The 22,571-nt window shown below is 42.4% G+C and overlaps 1 protein-coding gene across 2 annotated transcripts in view; it reads left to right on the top strand.

The window, feature by feature from the left end:
• GNL1 (G protein nucleolar 1 (putative)) overlaps window positions 1-22,571 on the top strand; it is a 109,404-nt gene that overhangs the window by 79,153 nt on the left and 7,680 nt on the right. For both annotated transcript variants that reach the window (XM_078774836.1, XM_078774838.1), the window contains exons 7-11: window positions 6,407-6,614; window positions 9,157-9,249; window positions 16,745-16,924; window positions 17,953-18,131; window positions 20,090-20,246. In XM_078774836.1, coding sequence (XP_078630962.1) covers window positions 6,407-6,614; window positions 9,157-9,249; window positions 16,745-16,924; window positions 17,953-18,131; window positions 20,090-20,246 — 817 coding nt within the window. The remainder of the gene's footprint in view (window positions 1-6,406; window positions 6,615-9,156; window positions 9,250-16,744; window positions 16,925-17,952; window positions 18,132-20,089; window positions 20,247-22,571) is intronic.

Below are 22,571 nucleotides of genomic sequence, written 5' to 3'. Positions count from 1 at the left end.
TCACCAAGAGCTTTCCAATCATCATTTTCACCATCATCAACCTTTCACTCACTCTAGTCACACACACCACACTGTCTTCAAACTCCTCAGAAAACAGGACACCAACACCATTCACGCCCTCCGGGCACCCATGCCACACAAACGTGCATTTCTGTCCCTGCCTACCCTTCACCATTCTCACACCACTTCCCTTCCATCTCGTCTCCTGCACACAACATATGTCCACTCTTCTTCTGACCAATACTTCCACCACTTCTCCTGATCTCCCTGTCATTGTCCCTACATTCCATGTCCCAAACCTCAGAAACCGATCTCCACTTCGGGCTGTACCCTGCCCATATGTAGTTGTAATTGTCATGAGTGGAAATATGAAGAAAATAATTAATATAACTTCCCTTTTTGGGGGTTTGTTTAGTTTTTTTGTCATATTTGGAGAGAGACTACCAATCAGACCTTATAATTTACTATACTTGCAAAATCGAAGATTTTTCGAGTATATTGGTTTGTCTTGTGCATTATTCTGTCTGTTTGTTACTTGTAAAATCAATTTTTTTTTGTATATTGGTCGGTTGCGTTTGTTATTCTCTCTGTCTGTTTGTCTGTTTGTCACTTGCCTACAGGTCACAATTATAAACCGATCGTCATGAAACTTCACCAAGTTGTCGAGGTTGTCACAATTGAGAAGCCTATTGACTTAGAGGTCAAAGGTCATCTGGAGGTCAAATTTCTAAAATCACCATTTTTTTATCCGAATCACTTGAAAATTGAACAGCATTTGTATATCGAGTCACTAAAGTGAGAAACCAACTATTTTTGACGTCAAAGGTCAACTCAAGGTGAAACTTCCAAAATCATCAATTTTCATCTGAAAAATCATCACTTTTCATTGTATTAATCTGATATATTAAACAGCAATTATATTAGTGCATCACTGAATTGGGAAACCAATTATTTTTGAGGTCAAAATGTCAAAGGTCAATTCTAGGTCAAACTTCTAAAATCATAAATTTACATCTGAGATATCGTCACTTTTCATCCGATTGACTTGAAAATTAAACAGCAATTGTATAGTGCCTCTGAATTGGCACACCAAATATTTTAAGGTCAAAAGGTCAAAGGTCAACTCGAGGTCAAACTTCCAAAATCATCAATTTTCATCTGAAAAATCATCAATTTTCATCCGATTGACTTGAAAATTTAGCAGCATTTGCATAGTGCCTCACTGAATTGGGAAACCAACTATTTTTGAGGTGAAAAAGTCAAAGGTCATCTCTGGGTCAAACTTCTAAAATCATCAATTTTCATCTGAAAAATCATCACTTTTCGTCATATTGACCCGAGCTTTGATCAAGATCGTCAATTTTAATCTTGATGAAATGGACAATTTGATGGATCAATGGCAAACTTTTTGGGGTGGAGGGCGGATTTTGCAAGTATTGTGCTCTGCATGACGTCTTCTTGTTTATTATTTTGATTGGTATTTTCCTTCCTGCTGGTGCTCCAGTAATAGCGACCAAGGCTGTCTGTCATACAGTGGTTTCATAAAGAAATTTGAAAAAGCATTTGTATTCTTTTAGTGTTCAACAGGTTTTCTTTTGTTTATTTTTTTCAATACACTCTCGTTTTGATGTGCACATGTGTTGGATAAATCCGCTTCTTCCTCCTCCCTTAAATATTTTTTTTAAACTTCACATTCTGGCATATTGTGTATTTGCGTGTATTTGCGTGTGTGTGTGTGTGTGTGTGTGTGTGTGTGTGTGTGTGTGTGTGTGTGTGTGTGTGTGTGTGTGTGTGTGTGTGTGTGTGTGTGTGTGTGTGTGTGTGTGTGTGTGTGTGTATATGTGTGTGTATATATATATATGTATATATATATATATATATATATATATATATATATATATATATATATATATATATATTAGGGTGGTCCTCAAATGTACACCAAAAAATAAAATTGGACTTTTTTCAGGTGCTTGTTGCTAAAATTGTTCCTTATTGTGAAAATATGAAATGTGCCAAAGATGGTTTCTATACGACTTTATTTACTACTGTCACACATGGGTTGAAAATTACAATGTTTCAGTATCGACACACAAAATTGTTTTTAATAAACTAACACTCAGATGTAATCCCAAATCAGTAAGAATGTATGACAATCATCATAAACACACAGAGTAAGAGTCCTCCAGACCATTGATTCCTCATTTATAAGTTCTGTGGTAAATTATTTCCTCCTTATCTTCTTTGCGTCGGGGAACTGATGGCGATGCCACTCAACAACTTGCAACAGGTACTGGCGCTGCTGTTCATCCTTTGTCAAGACTTGATTGTCGTCCTGTATTAATGCTACACCACGTTCTGCAAAGTCGTTGACAGTGGCAATACCACGCAATACTTGCTGTGATGACTGAAATGATGGGTCATCGGCCCACTCACCAGGGTCCTTTTCTAGGAAATCAGTATTGACTTTGAATGCAGTAAAAATTCGCAGTGAGGCAGAAGTAACAAAATCTGCAACAGTCTTGGCAGCGATGGCTTATTTTGCTGTAAGATCCACATGTACCTGTGGTTGAGGATTCTCTTGGCATTCTTCTTTAAGAGCAGCTACTATCATTCGCTTGACATCAAGCTCAACACTATCATCAAACAGAGCAAGTCCTGCCAGTTCTTCGCTGAGGTATCACAAGTGATTGGAAAGCTTTTTGCTGGTGGCTTCGGCAATCACTGAATCAGGATAGAAAATGAGTGCTTTTAAGAGAGCTAGGTCTCCAGCAGGAGCACCAATGGCAGATGGAGCGCTGAACCAGGCTTTGGTATACACTGCTCCAACAAATGCTGTAAAACGCTTTATGCCAGTGAGTTCCTTTGGGGTCAGTCGAAACTGATCACGGAACAAGTAGATCTTGATTCCATAAATCACACAGGCCATCCATCTTGCCCGATGCATGGCTCCTGGCTGCATGAACCTGAATCCTCTCGGAGGACGCTCACCAAACAGAATAATAGTCAACTCAAGAAGTTCACGGTAGTCATCTCGTAGTTGGCCCAATTCCAGTTTCTGGATGCAGAATGAAACGACATCTTCTTTGCAACTTTAAAATACACCTGAAACTACAGAGTCCAGGTCATCAGGCATCATTGGCTTAAACTTGCTTTGGTCAATGGAATTCCAGTTTGACTGGAAATGCTTGAAGACGGCTATCTCAGGTCCTTTTGATGGACCAAGAAATGGTTTGAATGCTGCCATTGCTGCCTCTACCACTAGTTCCAGAATGTGATGCCGGCATGCAAAATGTAATCGTGGTCGTCCAAGCTTTTGCTGCAAAATAGTGCACCCACCAAGTGCTGAACCAGTGTTGCTGACTGTCCTGTCAAAGCTCATACCTGCCACCATGTCTTGCAAATGCCATTCTTCTAGGCATTGCATAACAGCAGCAGCTGTTGCTAGTCCAGTTCCTGCTGGCAGCTTTGGCACACCCAGAAGCTTTCCAGTTCCTTGTGGGTCACTGACAATGACAGGAAGGCGATCAACTTTTTTAGTCCCATCGTCTGGAAGGAGCTTGCCATCCCAATGAACCACCAGACTTGTGTTTGGAGCATAGGATGCCTGGATGTCACCTGCAATTGTCTTCCGTTGGATCCGCCTGGATTTCCTGATCGATGTGTGGTTGATGGCCAACTCTGAAGGGTCGTGTCCCAGAGCAGAAGCTGCTGCTGACAAGATGTGAACAGCTGATCGATCGCTAACCTTGGTGCGTTCGAGAGCTGCTGTTAGGTCCGGTGTAACAATGCTACTTGCACGCTTTCGGCTCTGCCTCTTTGAAGCAGATAGAACACCAGAGTCATCATGATCACTGGCTTCAGCACTGCTGTCTGTTGATGATGCTAGCTCAAGAGTCTCCTCTCGGGCTGCTTTCTTCTCTTTTTCATGCTGCTCTCTTTCAGTCAACACCTTGTCGTGTTGATGTGTCCGCTCCTCTTTTCCTGCTAGCACCTTGTCAACACCAACCATAAAGCCCCGTCGACCTGGCTCCCGTTGTGCCTTAAGGAATTCACGGTCCTCTGGTATTTTGATCAGATCAAGGACATCAACATGAGCAATGTCAAATAAGTCACGTAGACCGGTTTGAAACTGCTCTTCTTTCTTTATCTGAGGGACAGATCGCCGGCTCTTTCCTTTCAGGATGGATCTGTATTGTTCTACTTTTCTCTCTAGTTTTGCAATGATATTCCGCTCATCTGCAGTGGGGATCCGTGCTTTCTCCCAGATGCATAATGTCTCACGAACAACAGTTGTTGCGGCACTGCTTATATCCAATTTCTCAGCATGATGTAGCTTAAAGTATCGCTGCAGAATCTCTTGCCAAGATGGGAGCCGAGTTTCTGGTAGTTTTTCAATATGGCAGCCTATCAGCCACACATGGTTCTTTTTTCTGGTTGCTCTTCTTGAAGTACTTGCACTCGCCATCATAACTGAAACAAACCGAAATAATTTCTGTATAGTGCTGATTAGCAGATTAGCAGGGGCCATGTGACAGTGGTAAAAGTTTTCAAAATGAAATGAAATTTTACCCAATTTGTTCTCTCTACAGGTGTAATAAAAAAATGGAAAAGCACTTTAGAAAAGTTAATGTTTACATTTGAGGACCACCCTAATATATATATATATATATATATATATATATATATATATATATATATATATGTACATACATTTATATATATATATATACAGTCATGTGAAAAAGTAAGTACACCCCATGTAAAGTTTTGACTTTTTCAACATATTTCAACATACAGCTATTTGATCTTCATTTCAACAATATTGATAGATAAAGGTGATATAATATAACAAATATCATGAAACATTTACATTTTGTAGTCCATTGTATAATTTAAATAAACATAAATGCAAATTTCGCATGTGGAAAAAGTAAGTACACCCTTGGCTCTAATAGGTGGTATTGCCCCTTTGGCAGAAACAACCTCAAGTAGGCGTTTCTTATAACTGTCTACCAGTCTCTGAAATCGACTGGGAGAAATTTTTGCCCACTCCTCCATGCAGAATTCTTTCATCTGTGCGATGTTTGAGGGGTTTCTTGCATGCACAGCTCCTTTCAAATCCCCCCACAACATCTCGATGGGATTTAGATCCGGGCTTTAACTTGGCCATTCCAGAACCCCCCATTTCTTTCTTTTCAGCCATTCCTTGGTGGATTTACTGGTATGTTTAGGGTCATTGTCATGTTGCAAGGTCCACCTTCGGTTGAGCTTCAACTCTCTGACAGATGGCCTCACATTATCCTCAAACACCCTCTGGTACAATGAAGAATTCACAGTGGATTCTATGATGGTGAGCTGCCCAGGCCCTGATGCAGCAAAGCTGCCCCAAACCATAATATTTCCACCACCATGCTTTACAGTTGGTATCAGGTTCTTGTGGTCAATAGCTGTCTTTGGTTTTCACCAAACATGTCTTCTGGTACTGTGGTCAAATAGCTCTACCTTTGACTCATCTGTCCAGAGCACATTGTTCCAGAAGTGCTGGTCTTTGCCTCGGTGTTCATTGGCAAACTTTAGTCTTGCCCTGATGTTCTTTCTGGACAGCAAAGGTTTCCTCCTGGCACACCTCCCATGTAGTTCAAATTTGTGCAGCCTCTTTCTAATGGTAGACTCGTGCACTTTGACATCAACAGTGGCAAGAGCTACCTGTAGGTCCCGTGATGACATTCTGGGGTTCTTCGAGACTTCTTTCAGTATCTTGCGGTCTGTTCTCAGGCTGACCTTGCTGGGGCGGCCTGGCCTGAACAAGTTGGCAGTTGTTTGGAATCTTCTCCACTTGTAGATGATCTTCCGGACAGTCGAATGATTGATTTCAAATTGTTTGGAGATCTTTTTAAATCCCTTCCCAGACTCATAGGCATCTATAACCTTCTTTCTGAAGGCCTCAGAGAGCTCTTTTGATCTAGGCATGGTGACGCCGCACACTTCAACAACAAAGAGCAAACCAAACGAAATGTCTGAGGTTGAAATAAAACAGGTTCCTCCAAGATCCTCTCTAACGATGTTCTAATCATTTGCACCTGAGCTGATACACCTGATTCTAATTTTAGGTTTTTGAAGTGGTGATAAATGTAGGGGTGTACTTACTTTTTCCACATGCGAACTTTGCATTTATGTTTATTTAAATTATACCATGGACTACAAAATGTAAATGTTTCATGATATTTGTTATATTATATCACCTTTATCTATCAATATTGTTGAAATGAAGATAAAATAGCTGTATGTTGAAATATGTTGAAAAAGTCAAAACTTTACATGGTGTGTACTTACCTTTTCACATGACTGTGTATATAATTGTGTATACATGTCAATGACGACCTTATGTTTGCTTCTTCTCAAGGTAGTACACTTCTCACCCGCTCTGTATACTTACGTGACACAAGAGTTGTCACGAGGCCTTATACTCGTGTTGAACAAAATTGACCTGGTCCCTGCTCCAATCGTCTCTGCTTGGAAAGCTTTCTTCCAGGAGAAATTCCCTGGTGTCCATGTTGTCTGCTTCACTTCTTTTCCACATGAGGTCCTGGATGACCCTAATCCCAGGGATGGTATGTGCTTTGAATATGCATCGTCAAAGGAACTTGATATTTAAATTTATGCGAATTCTGCTCTTCCATTGCCCCCTCCCTGCATTGAAGGTGCATTTTTTTGATCCCAATTGTCGTTTACTCTATTTAAGTCAAAGTTTTCAGCAAATGTGTGGGTATGAGATGAAGGTTTGTAGAACATCTGCTCACCTCCCTGCATTGAAGGTGCATTTTTTTGATCCCAATTGTCGTTTACTCTATTTAAGTCAAAGTTTTCAGCAAATGTGTGGGTATGAGATGAAGGTTTGTAGAACATCTGCTCACCAGGCTGTTACCTTTGGTGGTGGAGGTAAATATCCACATTGGAGCTTGTGTTTTGATTAAACTGCTTGTTTGTTTATAGGTTTGTTGAACTTTCCCAAAAACGTCTTGCATGAAACATTTCTTATGTTAAAATTGAGAATTTTATTAAACAAAACAACTTGTTTAGTCGTCAATTTCCAAAGTGTTTAATTTTTTTTTTTTTTTACCGGGGCAGTTTTCTCTTTAAAATTTCCCCTATCTGCACAAATGTGAGACAAACATTCCACGTTTCGCAAAACAGCATGACATGCCGCTTTAATCTTTATCTTTCCTGCTGTACAGTTAGTGCATTGCTTGTGCTATGGAATATGTTGTCCTTTTAAAGAGATAAGTGTACTACATGTGTTATCACCAAGTCCATCTTGTTTGAAAATTTGTTTTTGTCCCTTTATCAGCCTTAAAGGACGAGTACAATGTAGAACAAACGAGTACAATGTAGAACAAGCAGCAATTGCAAATATTTGACAAAGCGTTGTTTTGCTACGTTTCACTTAACCTTGTCCTGGAAAATCTGAAATTTTGATTCAACCTACAGAGGGAATTACAATTTAGATGCTTTCACATTGTGTGTGATCCAGTTGTGTGATCAAGGTGATTTGAATTTGCAACAAATTTTAACATTAGCTTTTCTCATGGGGGGTCAAATCCATACAACTCTCGTTCATTGTGTTTCTCGTAACTTTCCAAAGGGGTCATCGGTTCATGACATTTACAGAAAAGGAGGAAGGTAGGGAGGGAAGCTGAGAAAATGAAGGCTAGGAGTAGGGAGGGAATACACAAGAACAACACAACATGCATTTTAAGGCCATTTTCCCTGCTAGAGCGGGGGTTAGCCAAAACACTATCACAATCCGTAACCAATTGTTATGGATCTCATAGATGGCACTCCCCTTAGCAAGGGGGGGTTAATCCCCTTGGCCTGTTGAGCCGGCCGTCTCTGGTCCTGGTACTTGTAACGCTCTTTTGCGGGGTGGGATAGATCAGGGTTATTGGTCCAGGTGTTATCCCGAATACCTTTATCAATCCCTCCGCAAAACAGGGAGACAAGTACCGCTCGAACCATGGACAAGATGGTATTTGCCGAGCGGTTTAGCAATCCGCGGTTTGAGCCGTTATCAAGAGACTAAACCCGATTCCGAGCGTTGGCCGAATCGTGCCACAGGTATTCAATCGAAAGAAAAGACTAAAGCGATCGGGGAAGAATGAAACCAAAAGGGTAAGAAATAACAGACATTTATTAATTATGTACAACAAACCAAAGGAAGAGTAACGAAAGTAATATTCAGGACGAAGAAGAAGAAGATACACAGGGCAGCCTTAAAACAGTCTTATATTAAAATCCCAGACAACAAAAAGGACAGACAACAGACTTACACGACAAGGGAATAGCAGGCAGGAATCACTGGAAGAGGGAGAAGGTCCAGGTGTTCTCCCGAACTAGTAGGGGGGGAATGGAAACTATATTTGGAAAAGATAGGCGTCTGGAACTATCTGTTTTAACTTTTATTTGGTGGCGGAGGTTATGTTTTCATCCATGTCTGTCTGTTTGTCTGAGAGCAGGATGTCTCAAAAAGTAAAAGTTATGGACTGATTTGGAAGAAACTTGGTGGACAGGTTGTTTGCTCCAATTATCACTGGTACAATTTCGATGCTCTTCAGCTTCCAAGATCTCTTGACCTAATTTTTTGAGGTCCTGGTATTTGATAATTTTCTTGATTTCTACATTGTCTCGGCCAAAATTGTTGGGGGTGTGTGTGTGTGTGTGTGTGTGTGTGTGTGTGTGTCAGGGCGTGGTCGATCTCCAACAAATGTTGCATACGTGTTTGGAGTATCCAGGGTCGGGTCATGAGCACAAATAATTCCCCCTTCTACAATGCAAGGGGGGGGGGGGGGGTGGAGGCACGACTAACAATGTCCACCTGTGCAAGTTCATTAACACAGTGCGAGTGGTTTACTGACCCCTGCTGCAGACGGGGGGCAGGGAGGTGGGATTATTTGCCATGACACAAAGTATATTTGCCCCACAATCCCCCAATTACCTCCCAGCTTCACAGCCGACTGCCCCCGGGGGAACGGGTGTTTCTGGTATTATAAATGAGTCATGTGACCAGAACTGGAGAATTGTCACTGCTGTTTCTGTAGAAGGTGGCATGGTACGAGACAGTGGTATTGCACAACAGTGATGCTGTCTTGTTCACAGCTTTGCAGAAGCGGCGTCGATGGAGAGGTTGGAGCATGGCGGTGGGGCCTCGACAGCTTATCACAGCCTGTGAAGCCATTGTGCAAGGACAAGGTTGGAGCTCAAAGCTTACAGATGGAGATGGACCATTTAAATTGCATTCAGCTGAGCATTTTGGTTTGAGGGCGAGCCGAACGACAACGAGCATCTTAGCCAATGGTTGAATAAGATTGCTTAATTTACCCAGTCAACAAATGGCTTTTACCGGAATCACTCATGTATAAGCCACACCTTTTTTCCAATAAATATCTGATCAAAATTTGGGATGCATATTATCCATGAGAACTAAAGTGAAAGATCTTTCTCTCCAGATTTCTCACACCGACACAAGACTGACCTTCGTACTGGGTGCCGCCATCGTAAAAATGCAATGCATTGTGGGATATCTTATGAAACCTGTCTTTTTGGGTTTTTTTTAAAGTTCTGAATAACAATTATTTCGATTCGATAGTAGAATTAAAATTCTTTGGTTGTAATACATTTGTATGTTTTTAAAATTTTCATCTAAACTTTTAAGAATAAACACGGCCATAGCAGCAAAATAAGCATGGGGGTTAACATGTGCATTGCAGCACAACAGAATGCCTGAGAGTTACCAGTAAAGTTTCTGCTTCCGCTTCCGGTTTCTCGATCAAGGTGGCGACTTTTGTTCTCTCCGGGCATCCAAAGTTAAGTTATTTTTCCATTCGTGTGTTTGTCAAATTTCCACTCTTTATTTTATCGTCTATGCATTATTGTTTGTTTCGAGTTCGTTTTGGTTTGAATTTCCTGTACCTCGTAATACATTAATCGTTTTCTGTTTGCTCTGCTTGTGTGGCCTTGCAGCCTTGGAGCCTGAGGCTTCCCCCGTCGAAGATTGTTCACTTAAGTTCCTTCCTTCGCTGTTTTTGCTTGGTTCTTAGATTTTTCCCTTCTCCCCCGAACTTCCCCGAACATCTACTCTTTGTCTAACATTTTAAATTCCCCCCCTCCCCCCAAAAACCAAAAACAACAACAACAACAAAAAACATTTATTTCCCTTTCTCCACGTGTGCTGTTGTCTCATCGTGTGCTTCTGTCCACGTGCGCTGTCTCGCCCCACCCCCATTATCTCCTTGCCTTCCACCTTTTGCCCTGTTCATGTGACTCGTGGTTGTCCCTCTCGGCCCTCTCCCCGTTGGTATTTTGTGAATATACGATTGTTCTTCACGGTTCTGTTTAAATATGTTTAAACTTTCCCCTGCAGTGTTTTATTCAGTGGTATATTACAACACGCTGTTTCTCTTACGATTTAAAAGGCACTTTTCAATTTCCGCTTCAACTCATTCCACTAAAAAAAAAAATTCAATCTCTTATAATTCTTCCTCACTACATGCTCTAAATTCACATTCATTCCACCCCTCCTCTATCGTTCTTAAACGGATCTCTAACTTGAAAATCACAATAAACCCAATTTGTTATAAATGTTCATCTTTCATTAATCATCCACTTTCTAAACTCCCCCCTTGCCCCTCCCCTCCAAATCTCCCCCCTTGCCCCTCCCCTCCTAAACTCCCCCTTGCCCCTCCCCTTCAAATCTCCCCCCCCTACCATCCCTCTCCAATTCTCCCCCCCCCCCCCCCCCTCCTCAAAGCTGCCTCCCCACTTCATCTCCCTTCTATCTCTTACCTCCACCTCCCCCAACCTTCTACTTTCCTATGCCCCCCCTCAAACAACCCCTCACTGTGCCTCATCCCATCACCATCAAACCTTTCGTCCTCCTCATCCTTCCCTTTCTTGTAACTCTTCTGTAATCTCTGACACACTATCAACTGCTCTCCCTACCTCCCCCTCCTATCCTTCATCTGGCCCTACCCCTCCTCTCCCCTGTCCTGCACCCGATGCTCCCCCTCTCTCCTCATTAAGAGTATGGACCTCAAACATCCGGGGCCTTCGCCCAAACCTGATTGATCTCTCCATTCAGGTTGCTTCTGACAATCCAGACTTGATCTGCTTAACAGAAACTTTCCTCCTTCAAGATGTCTGATTCCTTAATATCTCTTCCTGGTTACTCCCTCCTCCGGTATGATAAACCTGAGCCTCGTCCTGGTGGTTGCTATCTTTATCAAAAACTCTCTTCCTCACTCTCCTTGCACTGCCTTCTCTCCACCCCACCCCCCACAGGAGTACCTCTGGCTATGGCTTCCTCTCCACTCCCACCTTTTGTTCAAATGTGTTCTGCACTGTCCTCCAAACAGTGATGGCTTAATTTACATTTCACTGTCTGACAACATGAACCAACTTCTATCCACTCATTCCAACTCTCTCGTCCTCATATGTGGCGACTTCAACTGTCATCATGCCAGCTGGTTGGGTGTGGGTTCCTCTTTCACCAGCCATGGCACCTCAGCAAAGGACTTCTGCGACTCATTGGGACTGACACAATCTGTCAATTTCCCGACCCGGATCTCAGCCAATGGAGTATCTTCTCTTCTAGACTTGGTTATGACAAACTTCCCTGCTAATGTCTGCTGCTCTTCTTCTGCTCCAATCGGTTCCTCTGATCATGTGCTTGTCAAAGTGGACATCTCTCTGGCCATTCTCAGAGAGCCTCCTCAGCGTCAACGAGTCTGGCATTTCACTCAGGCCGACTGGGACGGTCTTCAAGCAGCCATCAATCGTCTGGATTGGTCTCCCATCTCCACTGCCTCTGACATCAATTCTTCCTGGGAATTCTTCCAAAGCAAACTGCTCTCTCTCATGCACATATTTATCCCATCTCGTCTTCAGTTGTCTTACCCTTCCTCCCGTCCATGGTACACTGAATCTTGTCGTGAGGCAGTTGCCCTGAAACAACATGCCTTTGCCTCTTGGAAGGCAAATCAAACTGAAGGCAATCTCAGTTCCTTCCACCAAGCTCGGAATAAGTGTGTGGCTACCATCCGAGTGCCAGGAAGCACCCATCTCTCCATACTCAAGAATGAACTCTCAAACCTGTCTCCTTCCTCCAAATCCTGGTGGCATCTGGTCAAATCCGTTTCTGGTGTTTGTTCCCCCTCCATCCCCTCCCTTACCTCAAATGGCTACACAGTTGACACCGTACGTGACAAAGGCGAATGCCTCAACTCTGTGTTTGCCTCAAAATATTGTGTCCCAAACCCAACTCCCTCTGTTCCCACCTTACCCAGTCGAACCCAAATGCTCCTGGACTCTGTGTCCTTCTCTCCTGACAAGGTGGAGAAGTTTTTGTCAAACCTCGACTCTGATTCTGCAACTGGGCCAGACACATCAGCCCACGGATCCTAAAATCCTGCACTGCCGCTCTATCTCACCCTCTCCCTGTTCTTTTCACCCTCTCTTTTGCTCAAGGTCATCTGCCAGCGTCTTGGAAATCAGCAAACATTACCGCTTTACACAAGGTGCAAAAAGAGATCCCAGCAACTACAGACCAATCAGCCTTCTCCCAATTATCAGCAAAGTCATGGAATCCATCATTGCTTTGGATATCAAATCCTTCCTCTTCTCTGATGGCTTGATCTCCGATCATCAATTTGGATAAAAACCAGGTCATTCTACTCTGGACATGTTGCTTCTGCTGTCTCAACAATGGATGGAGGTCCTCAATGCCAAACAGGAAATCAGAGCTGTCTCCCTTGACATATCATGTGCCTTTGATACGGTCTGGCACCCAGCTCTGCTCACCAAACTCTTCTCCTATAATATCCATGGAAATCTCCACGCATGGCTTGCAAACTTCCTCTCTGGCCATAGTCAACGTGTGGCCCTGAATGGTTTTCTCTCATCTCCACTTTCTGTTCTGGCTGGAGTTCCCCAAGGCAGTGTTCTGGGCCCTGTGCTTTTTCTGGTCTTCAGCAATGATCTCTCTGGCTCTCTGGAAAATCCTCTCTATCTCTTTTCTGATGACTCCACTCTCTGCCGCTCCATTCCTCATCCCTCAGATCGGCAGTCTGCAGCCTCCTCACTCTCTGCAGACCTGGACAAAATCACAGACTGGTCAAACAATTGGAACATGTCTTTCAATCCTGACAAATCTCACACTCTTACTATGACTCTCTGAAAAGACCGACTGGAAAACCATCCCATCTACTTTCTCAACAATCCTCTCCACGAAGTTCTGTCGCTCAAGCTTTTGGATCTCACTATCTGCCATGATCTTTCTTGGGAAAACCACATTTCCAAGCTGGCCTCCAAAGCCAGTTGCCGACTGGGCATCCTCCGTCGTGCGAAGTCCTTCCTTGGCTCACCTGAGCTCCTCACCACATACAAGGCTTTCATCCGCAGCTCAATGGAATACTGTTCCCCCCTCTGGGCCAATGCTCCTGTCTCACACCTAGCTCGGCTTCACGCTGTTGAAACCAAAGCTTTCAGAATCATTGGAATCTCCTGCGATGAAGCTAACTCCGAGGGCCTTTCACTCTCTCACTGCAGGCAGGTTGGTGGTCTTTCTGTCTTCTACCGACTCCTGTCCGGCCTTGCTCCCCCAGGTCTCTCTGTGCTCTGTCCCCCAAATATTCCTACAGGTCGCACAAGATCTGCCAGCAACCCTCTTATGGTTAAACTGCCAAAATCTAGGCTCTCTGCTCACCTTCACGCTTTCATTCCCCTTTTCTCCCACGTCTGGAACAAACTCCCCCACTCCCTTCAATCCCACTCCTCCCTCCAGGTCTTTAAAACAGCTGTTCACCACCATCTCTTATCTTCCCCCATCCAAAACCTTGATCTTTTCTACCCCCGCTAATTCACCCCAGATCCACTTTTTTGAAATTCCAACTTCTTTCCTGGAAGTCCTTGCAGTGTCCATATGTTTTATACCTATCCCACCTCCCCCCAAACCCTCTCCCTCCCACAGTTCTCTCGATGTCCCCGCTCTCAAATGTTGTGTTTGTGTCCTTCCCCGTCTTTCCCCATCTTGTCCACCGCTCCCCTTATTTTGTGTTGTATGTGTCGATTTGACTTTTTGTGTGATTAATGTTAGCTCTTTCACGAGCCTCGATCTTGTATCCAAAAAAAAAAAAAGTTAACGACTTGCTAAAGACTTGATAGTTACTAGCGAGCTCTTGGTGTGTTCATCTGATAGATGTCACAAATCACTCAGTAAGAGTTGTACGGGTCCACTCAACATCCCATGTCATTTATTATATTGTTTGTACAAGTTAGAAGTGATCCATTATGACGAAATAAAACACCTTCAAAAATGGCTGTCTCCATAGATCCGTGAAATACTGATTTTGAGTGAACGTAATATCCAATCCTGAGCCGGAGTTCATTTTTGGTGTGCATATTCTACGTATCAACTGGTATTTTCCTGATAATTTAATCTGAAAAGTTCCCTGTGTATTATACATGTGAGATTACTGTATATGGAAATAACCATGAGATTATTTATGATTCATAATCCCATGCTCAAATAGTTGAGAGACACAGATAAACTGCCAAAATCAAGATGCTCTGCTCATCTTCACTCTTTCATTCCTCTTTTTTCCTGCCTCTGGAACAAACTCCCACACGCTCTTCAATCCCACTCCTCCCTCCAGGTCTTTAAAACAGCTGTTCACCACCATCTCTTGTCTTCCCCCATCCAAAACCTTGATCTTTTCTGCCCCCGTTTAAAACACCCCAAATCCACTTCTTTCCTGAAATTCCTAGTAGTGTTTATTTGCTTTATACCATGTACCCATCAGCCCTCTCCCTCCCACAGATCTCTCAACGTCCCTGTTCTCTACTGTTGTTGTGCTTGTGTGCTTCCCTCTCTCTCCCCATCTTTTCTCCCGCTCCCTTTATTATGTTTTATGTGTCCATTTATGTTTTTTGTGTTTAAAATGTTAGCTCTTACACGAGCCTCGATCTTGTATGCAAAAAACAAAAAAACCAGGATCCGTGATGACCGCAAAAAGCGCCCTTTTTGCAGATACGATCCCAGTTGTATATCGATTTCATTTATTGGTCACAACCTTTTCTAACATCCCATGTCGGTCAAACCCGCCTGTGTATTGCTTTATTTATTAAACATAATGAACAATTAAAAGAAAAAAAACTTTGTATATCCTCTATTACATGTTATGCCAGCCGTACAATGAGTCCTTTCATCTGTGGCGATGATTCGTCAGCACAAGCACATTTTTGCATTAGCATGACATTTGCCAGTGAAAGAAACATAGTGTTACAAATGCCATAATTTTCAAACAAATTCTCAAGGAATTGATGCTATTTCTTGCAAGTGCTTTAAAGTGTGGTATTTACAATTCGATTTAAAAATGTACCACATCTGGTCATTTAATAAAACACAATTTAAAAAATTCTTTTGCACAGTTCAGAATTTAACAAATTGACAAAACGACCTGGGGTGGCTGTTCGTATGCGGCATGTGGCTTCCTGGCTGCATCGTTTTCTGGGGGCACAGCTGTACCGCTGATGCAATGCACCCCTATGAGCAGTAAGATGGCCCCCATTTTGGTGTTATTTCAGCGGTACGACAGAGGCTCAAACTCGTGACCCTGTGAGGCCAACACCAGGCTAACATAAGTCTGACTCACCCGGACTCACGGAGGCATCCATGTGGAAAGTCCTCTGAATAGCTATTGTGAGCTATGGGTGTGATGTTAATAGCCCTTGGTTAATCGCAGGTGTTTTCACAATGAGTAGAGCATGATCAGGATGACATTGGGGGATTGAAGTTATTTGCAATTGAATTCCATGTAACATGCGGATGATTTGTGAAGCGTAACTTTGGCGAGCGACTCTTGGGTGAAGCCCCATCAACATTGAGGCGAATCACCCAGTATATACAACAACAACAACAACAACAACATGCATTTTAAGGCCATGTTCCCTGCTAGAGCGGGGGTTAGCCTTGCGGTCCCCATGACAATCTTCTCCATTTTGCCCTATTTTCTGCATCTCTCCTTGTTAACCCCCTTGCCCGCATTTCTTCTTCCACCATCTTTAGCCAAGTCTTTCTCGGTCTTCCCCGTCCTCTACTTCCTTCTACATTAACTTCCATCACTCTTCTCAACCAGTCACTTTCATCCTTCCTCAATACATGACCAAACCATCTCAACCTGTTCCTCTTCACAGCATCAATCACAGGCAATATTCCCATCATCTTTCGCAATTCATCATTTGTCTTCCTCTCTCTCAACGATACTCCGCACATCCATCGAACCATTCGCATTTCCACCCTTTCCAGCCTTCGTTGCTGCTCTACGTTCATTACCCATGTCTCGCTCCCATAAATCATAACACTTCTCACACATGCAGCATACACCTTTCCCTTCAGCTTCAGCGACACTCTCCTCCTCATCAGCACGCCACTCAGTTCCCGAAACTTCAGTGTATGGCCTTTCTAAAACTCAGGGTCGAAATTAAATTAAAAGCCTCTCCTCTATGATGCATAACCACATGTGGATTATTTATTTGTGTATATTTTCCATCTGATGTACGATTGCTCTCTTCGCCTAGCAGTCGAAATGCGTTCTTCGACCAACTTACTCAGAATAGAGAAAATTCAAATGATGTCACAGTAGCCTATCATTTGAACATATTGACTCACTGGCTGCCTTTTTTAATACAGTCGATCTGACCAGCTGGCGTGAAAAGATGGAGCGAGATGCGGTGTCAAGCCACTTGGCTGACGACGACGATGAGGACGACAAGGAGGAAGATGTGCACATGGAAGTTCAGTCGGATGCAACCTTGGAACCCCCCTCAGCAGAGCTTTACCATGACGGGATCGTCACAATTGGCTGTATCGGTGCGTTTACTGGTTGATTCCTGTATCATCAACGATTGTCATTGCTTTAATTTTATGGGGTAAGCACCACATGGGGCGTGCATGTGTGTATGCGCGTGCGTGTCAAAATAATCCAACTTTTTAAAAAGTAGGTCAGATATTGATGGCACTTTAATTCGCTTGTTTCGGCCGGTACTCAAAACATTGAAGTTCTCAACATAACTCGTGTTCTTTAAAAAAAAACTCGTACCTCTAAACGTGCATTATGTTTTTGAGTTGTCCGTCCGTCCATCAGTGATTGTGTGATAGGTTTTTCGTTACCGAGATACCTTAAGAATGGATAAAGGGATCCAAGTCAAACTTGGTGCAAGCATTTATAATGATGTAAAGATAAACTGATTAGATTATAAGGTCAAGAGGTCAGATGTCCCGTTAGGTAAAAATTATGTTACCATACTAATTTGTGAACCAATGATGGGATTTTGATCAAACCTGTTACAAGTATATATTGTGATGCAAAGATGAACTGATTCGATTTCGGCATCAAGAGGTCAAAGGTCAGAGGTCATGCGAGGTAAAAATGTTGTCGAGGTAGGGATTTGAGCTAAATTAAGTACAGATTAGATATAAAGGGTAAAATGATGAGATTTTAGGTCAAAGTTTAGAGTAAGCAAGACTTAATGTGGTCAAAGGTATATCGGTTAACGTCGTTACGTCAATTTATGTTTCGTTGTTCTTGTTCTTCTTCATGACTCGGTTTGTTGCCTTGTGCTATCCTCTGCAGTCCTTCAAGATACCTCCTGATATCTTCTGTACCCACTCCTGCACATTTCTCAACTTGCTTACTCCATTAATTTTACTACTTCCCATTCCCTTTCACAAACTGTAGTGCATGTTTGTTTATTTTTGTCGACCTGTTCTCTTCCACAAGCTCTCTGTGATCTGTTGACATGCTAACCGTTGCCATTTAGCACTTCTTTGAGTCTTGCCTTCTTGAGGGCCAAAATCAAGCTCTGGTAGCTCATTCTTTCTTTTGTTCTTTTTTTCAGGTTTCCCAAATGTGGGAAAGTCTTCACTCATCAATGGGCTTGTGGGCAAGAAGGTGGTTAGCATATCAAGAACGCCAGGCCACACAAAATACTTTCAGACATATTTCCTGACACCCACTTTAAAGCTCTGCGATTGTCCTGGCCTTATCTTCCCATCCTTGATTGGGAAACCTCAGCAGGTTTGCATATTTTGTTGATCTTAATTCATGAAGATCTCACAGAAATAACGAATTTCATTCTTTTTTAAAAATATCTCATGTTTCATTTGCTTTCCATCAAGTGGTCAATTCAATTTGACGTTGCCAATAGGTTGGATTATGCACATGAGTGAATGAATGAATGAATGAATGATCGTTTTAAGGCCATTTTCCCCTCTAGAGCGGGGGTTAGCCTTGCGGGCCCCATGACAATCATGGTTCCCTGTTTGAGGCAATGTTTTTATGGCCGGATGCCCTTCCTGACGCCAACCCTTAGTCGCCTCTTACGATGCGCAGGGATACGGTGTACCTATTCTAAACCGGGGTACACACCGGGATCATTCATCCCAGCAAGCTGGTACTCAATTTGCCGACCTCGGAAGGATGACAGGCTGAGTCAACCCCCCTGGCGTTAATTCAGCGATCGACCGGGATTCGAACCCAGGATCCTAGGATCCCAAGCCGGCACCCTAACTGCTAAGCCAACACCAGGCATATTATGCACATGAGTGATTTGCTCAATCTCTGTCATGTGCTTTCCTTGAACATACAAACCCTATTTTTAAAATGGTATTTTAAAAATGGATTTGTCTTGCTCAGGAGCCTTGAGGGAGAAAGGTTTGTCCTCAACTGATTCTTGAAATGTGCTCTTGCATACTTCCCCAAATTGTTGATTCCAAAGAGAAAACTCAATCTCAACATTTTATTGCCTTTCTCATCTTACTATAATTCGATAAATGTTTGTGTGTTTTACTTTTATGCACTCTTGAACCGCGGGACAAAATGAGTTTTAAAAAAACAACAACAACAACTGGTGGTTGTATTACGCGAGAGTGCATGGGCGGGTTTTCGGGGGTAAAAACATTGAACAGTCCTTGGGGTTCAGCGTAGGGTGAAGGATCCCAATTCGTTGTAAATATTCCTGTACCATCGATGATAGGATGAATGAATGAATGAATGAATGATCGTTTTAAGGCCATTTTTCCCTGCCAGAGCGGAGGTTAGCCTTGCTGACCCCATGACAATCATGGTTCCCTGTTTGAGGCAATGTTTTTATGGCCGGATGCCCTTCCTGGCGGCAACCCTTAGTCGCCTCTTGCGATGCGCAGGGATACGGTGTGCCTATTCTAAATCGGGGTACACACCGGGAGCATCGATGATAGGATGGATGCAGAAAATATGTGGCATAGCGCCACGCATGCTGGGATCAGGTATTACAAGTGGTATGAAAATCCACAAAAAGCTGCACCAATTCTTTGATATGAGGTTATTGAAAGTGTGATGAGCTTATTAAAATATTGCAAGTTGATAATTGCAAGTGTTCACAATAAGGTCATACAAAAGTCTGGATTTTCTGACGACGGTACTTTGAAGACTAGTTGATCAGATAAATATTAGACCTTTACCTCTTGGCTCTCATTTGTAACGGGAAAGCTTGACAGGAGAAATAGACATTGTGGACAGAATGGAATAAACTAGCAGATTAGACAGATAAAGTAGGCTTTTGTGAAAGATTCTCTGTCAGATTCTGCATAGATGGAAGCCCAATCCTTTTGAGAAAGGGCACATTGCAGGCCCTGTGTGAACAGCCAGATTCTGTGGCGTAGGGGTCTCTCTTTGTCAATAGCCAGTTTAGCTCGCTCTCTATCACAGATGTGGGCTTTTACGAGAGCAGCATCAGAGGAGCCAAGAGGTGGAGAGGTTCGATGGTAAGTTCATCATTGCCAAATCCATAAAGGAGAACGAGCTGAAGCGATAGACCAATAATTTTAGCAGCGTTTGATGCCCATGGAAATCTCCGACAATGTACCTACCATCCCTCCACTGATTAATAAGTATGGTTCTACACTTTAAATACTGTCTTTTGTTGATATTATATAAGGTCAAGCACTCATGCCCCTCTGTGGAGTTTAAAATCCCCTCCATTTTATATTTTATAGATTATGGCCGGAATCTACCCCATCGCTCAGCTGCAAGAACCATACACGGTAGTTGGCTACCTCGCTGAGAGGGTGCCTATACAGACTTTGCTGCATCTAAAACATCCGGAAGATGAAGCAGCTGATCCATCATGGACAGCGTGGGACATCTGTGAAGGTTGATACTTTTCATCTCGCATGCCTTTCAGAGTATAAATGAATTTGAAATTTTGAAAACAATTTATTTATGCTGTGATCTGTACATTATTTATGCCATATACGGAGGACATTTGTGCTCACAAATCCCGTGTGATTACTTACAGGTAAATTATTTACGCGACGTTTCCGAGTGAAACGAATATACACCTGTGTACAAGTTCTACACATTTTCCCAGTGAATATCTTGCACATTGACATAGTTTCCTCTGTTTCAATTTGAAAATACACAGAATTTGCTTTCCTTTTTTGCTAGAGAGCAGCAACTCTTAAAAATAAGTTGATAGCGAGTTCATATAACATCTTACCCCACATTGGACATTGAAAAAGGACATTGGAAGGTTTTTTTCAAATCTTGCTTTGCGTTTTCGAGCACAATCTATATTAACGAAATGGAAAACTAAATACTGCATTGGAATCATCAGAAGGAAGTAAAAGAAGTAAAGAGCAAAGATGGAATCATCAGGAGGAACGTGGATAGGATTCGGGTTTCAGCCGCTACTCCACAACACTCAAACCCATCCAGGCGCAGCCAAGTGAACCTTCCAGAAAATTTTCTGCAATAATTCACTTCTCCTAAGACAGATAGATAAAGGAAGTGAGAAATAAAGAAGTTTGGTAACTTTGAATTCATTAACTTTTTTTGTGAACTTTGAATAGCAGAAGCGATGGTAACCATAAGAAGCCGATGGGTCAAATGGAATAGTCCAGGTGTGTGTTCCATTAGCAAGTGGCTTGCTATCGCTTGCGCACAGCCATTCCGTATGAGCCACTTTGCCAAGCTGCTTGCTAAGCGGAGCAAGCGATCAAGGGAAGTGCTTGGAATGCAGTTTGCACACAGAACGTGCCCACTTAAGTTAACAAAGATTAGATGGCCATCTTAATCAGATTCAAAACAATTGTGATAGCCAAATTGAAAAAAAGCCTCCAGAGGACGATAGTGAAACGTGCAGTTCATACTTCGATTGTTGCTTCTACATTTCATCCTAATTCTTCAAAATCTCCAAACATGCAAAACTCCTCCCTCCTCCCCAAAATAGACAGTGGCAAGTCCAGAGATAATCTTGGCATGGGGCCCCTCCTTCTGATGCCATTTTGTTTTCTTTCTCATTATTTTCTTCTTCCTTGTACTCTCTGTAGCTACTGTTAACACAATCAATTAATTTGGGGAAGTTGTTGTCACAATAGACTCGAGTAAAACTGAATACAACAACTTGGACAGCATTTGTTTGAGTACCACGATAGCATTGTTTACATTGGAGACCGCCAAATTGTTTCGCGGTGCCGAGCACTCCATTCCGTTGGAGTGCTTGCTTGAGCGGTTTGAATCGAGCAAGTCGCATGGCGAGTGGTAAGCAAGCTGCTTACTAACGGAACACAGCCCTGAGCTTAACCTTCTGCCAACTTTGCTCTGGGATCACATGGCAAATTTGATTGGTCAGGACAGTGTAAATTTTGGCCAAATGGTGCTAAAGTAAAGGTATTTGGAAGTGCCAACAAAGCACTTTGTGTTCTGCATTGCTTCAGTATGTAATTATATTGAAATAAAAGTTTTTAAGGCTATAGGAAAAAAACAAACAAAAAAAACAAGAGCGATCAAAGACTCCAGACCCTCGCCAGGACGTGTTGTCAGTGTTGTTTTAAGGCTTTTGTGTTAAAACAAATATGGCGGCCGAACCACGTGACCGATAACGTCATCGTTTTTTTTTTCCTCCACCAATTTATCCCTAGATGACGCCCAATAAATTTCATCTTGATCGGTTGAAGTTTTGTACTTGTCGAATTATGATGTCATAATGGAGGCACCTATGACATGAACAGATCAAAGTAGAATGGCACTCAGTGGAGCATCTTTTTGACCTCAAAAATAATTAGTGGTTGAATTCAGTGACCTGATATGCAAATCATCTTCAAAGTTTAAGTTAATGGATGAAAATTGACAATTTTAGAAATTTGGCCTATGTTGACCTCAAAATAGTTGGTGGTTGGTTTCACTAACCTGATATGAAAATCCTTTTCAAATTTCAAGTCAGTCAGATAAAAATTGAGGATTTTAGAAATTCGAAAAAATTGGTTGACCTTTGGCCACCTGGGTACACTGACAACAAGGGTATGTAGCTGCTCCTTGCCAAAATAAAAATAGTTGGTGGTTTAATTCATTTAGCTGATATGAAAATTCCATTCAAATTTCAAGTGAATCGGTTGAAAATTGAGGATTTTAGAAATTCGAAATTGTTGTTGACCTTTGGCCTATGCCGATCTGAAAAATAGTTGGTGTTTGAATTCA

The sequence above is a fragment of the Myxine glutinosa genome, chromosome 3, assembly GCF_964187855.1.
Source record: "Myxine glutinosa chromosome 3, kmMyxGlut1.1, whole genome shotgun sequence".
Lineage (NCBI taxonomy): Eukaryota > Metazoa > Chordata > Myxini > Myxiniformes > Myxinidae > Myxine > Myxine glutinosa.
Note: the sequence above shows the minus strand (reverse complement) of the source record. Positions and strands in the feature narration are given on the sequence as shown.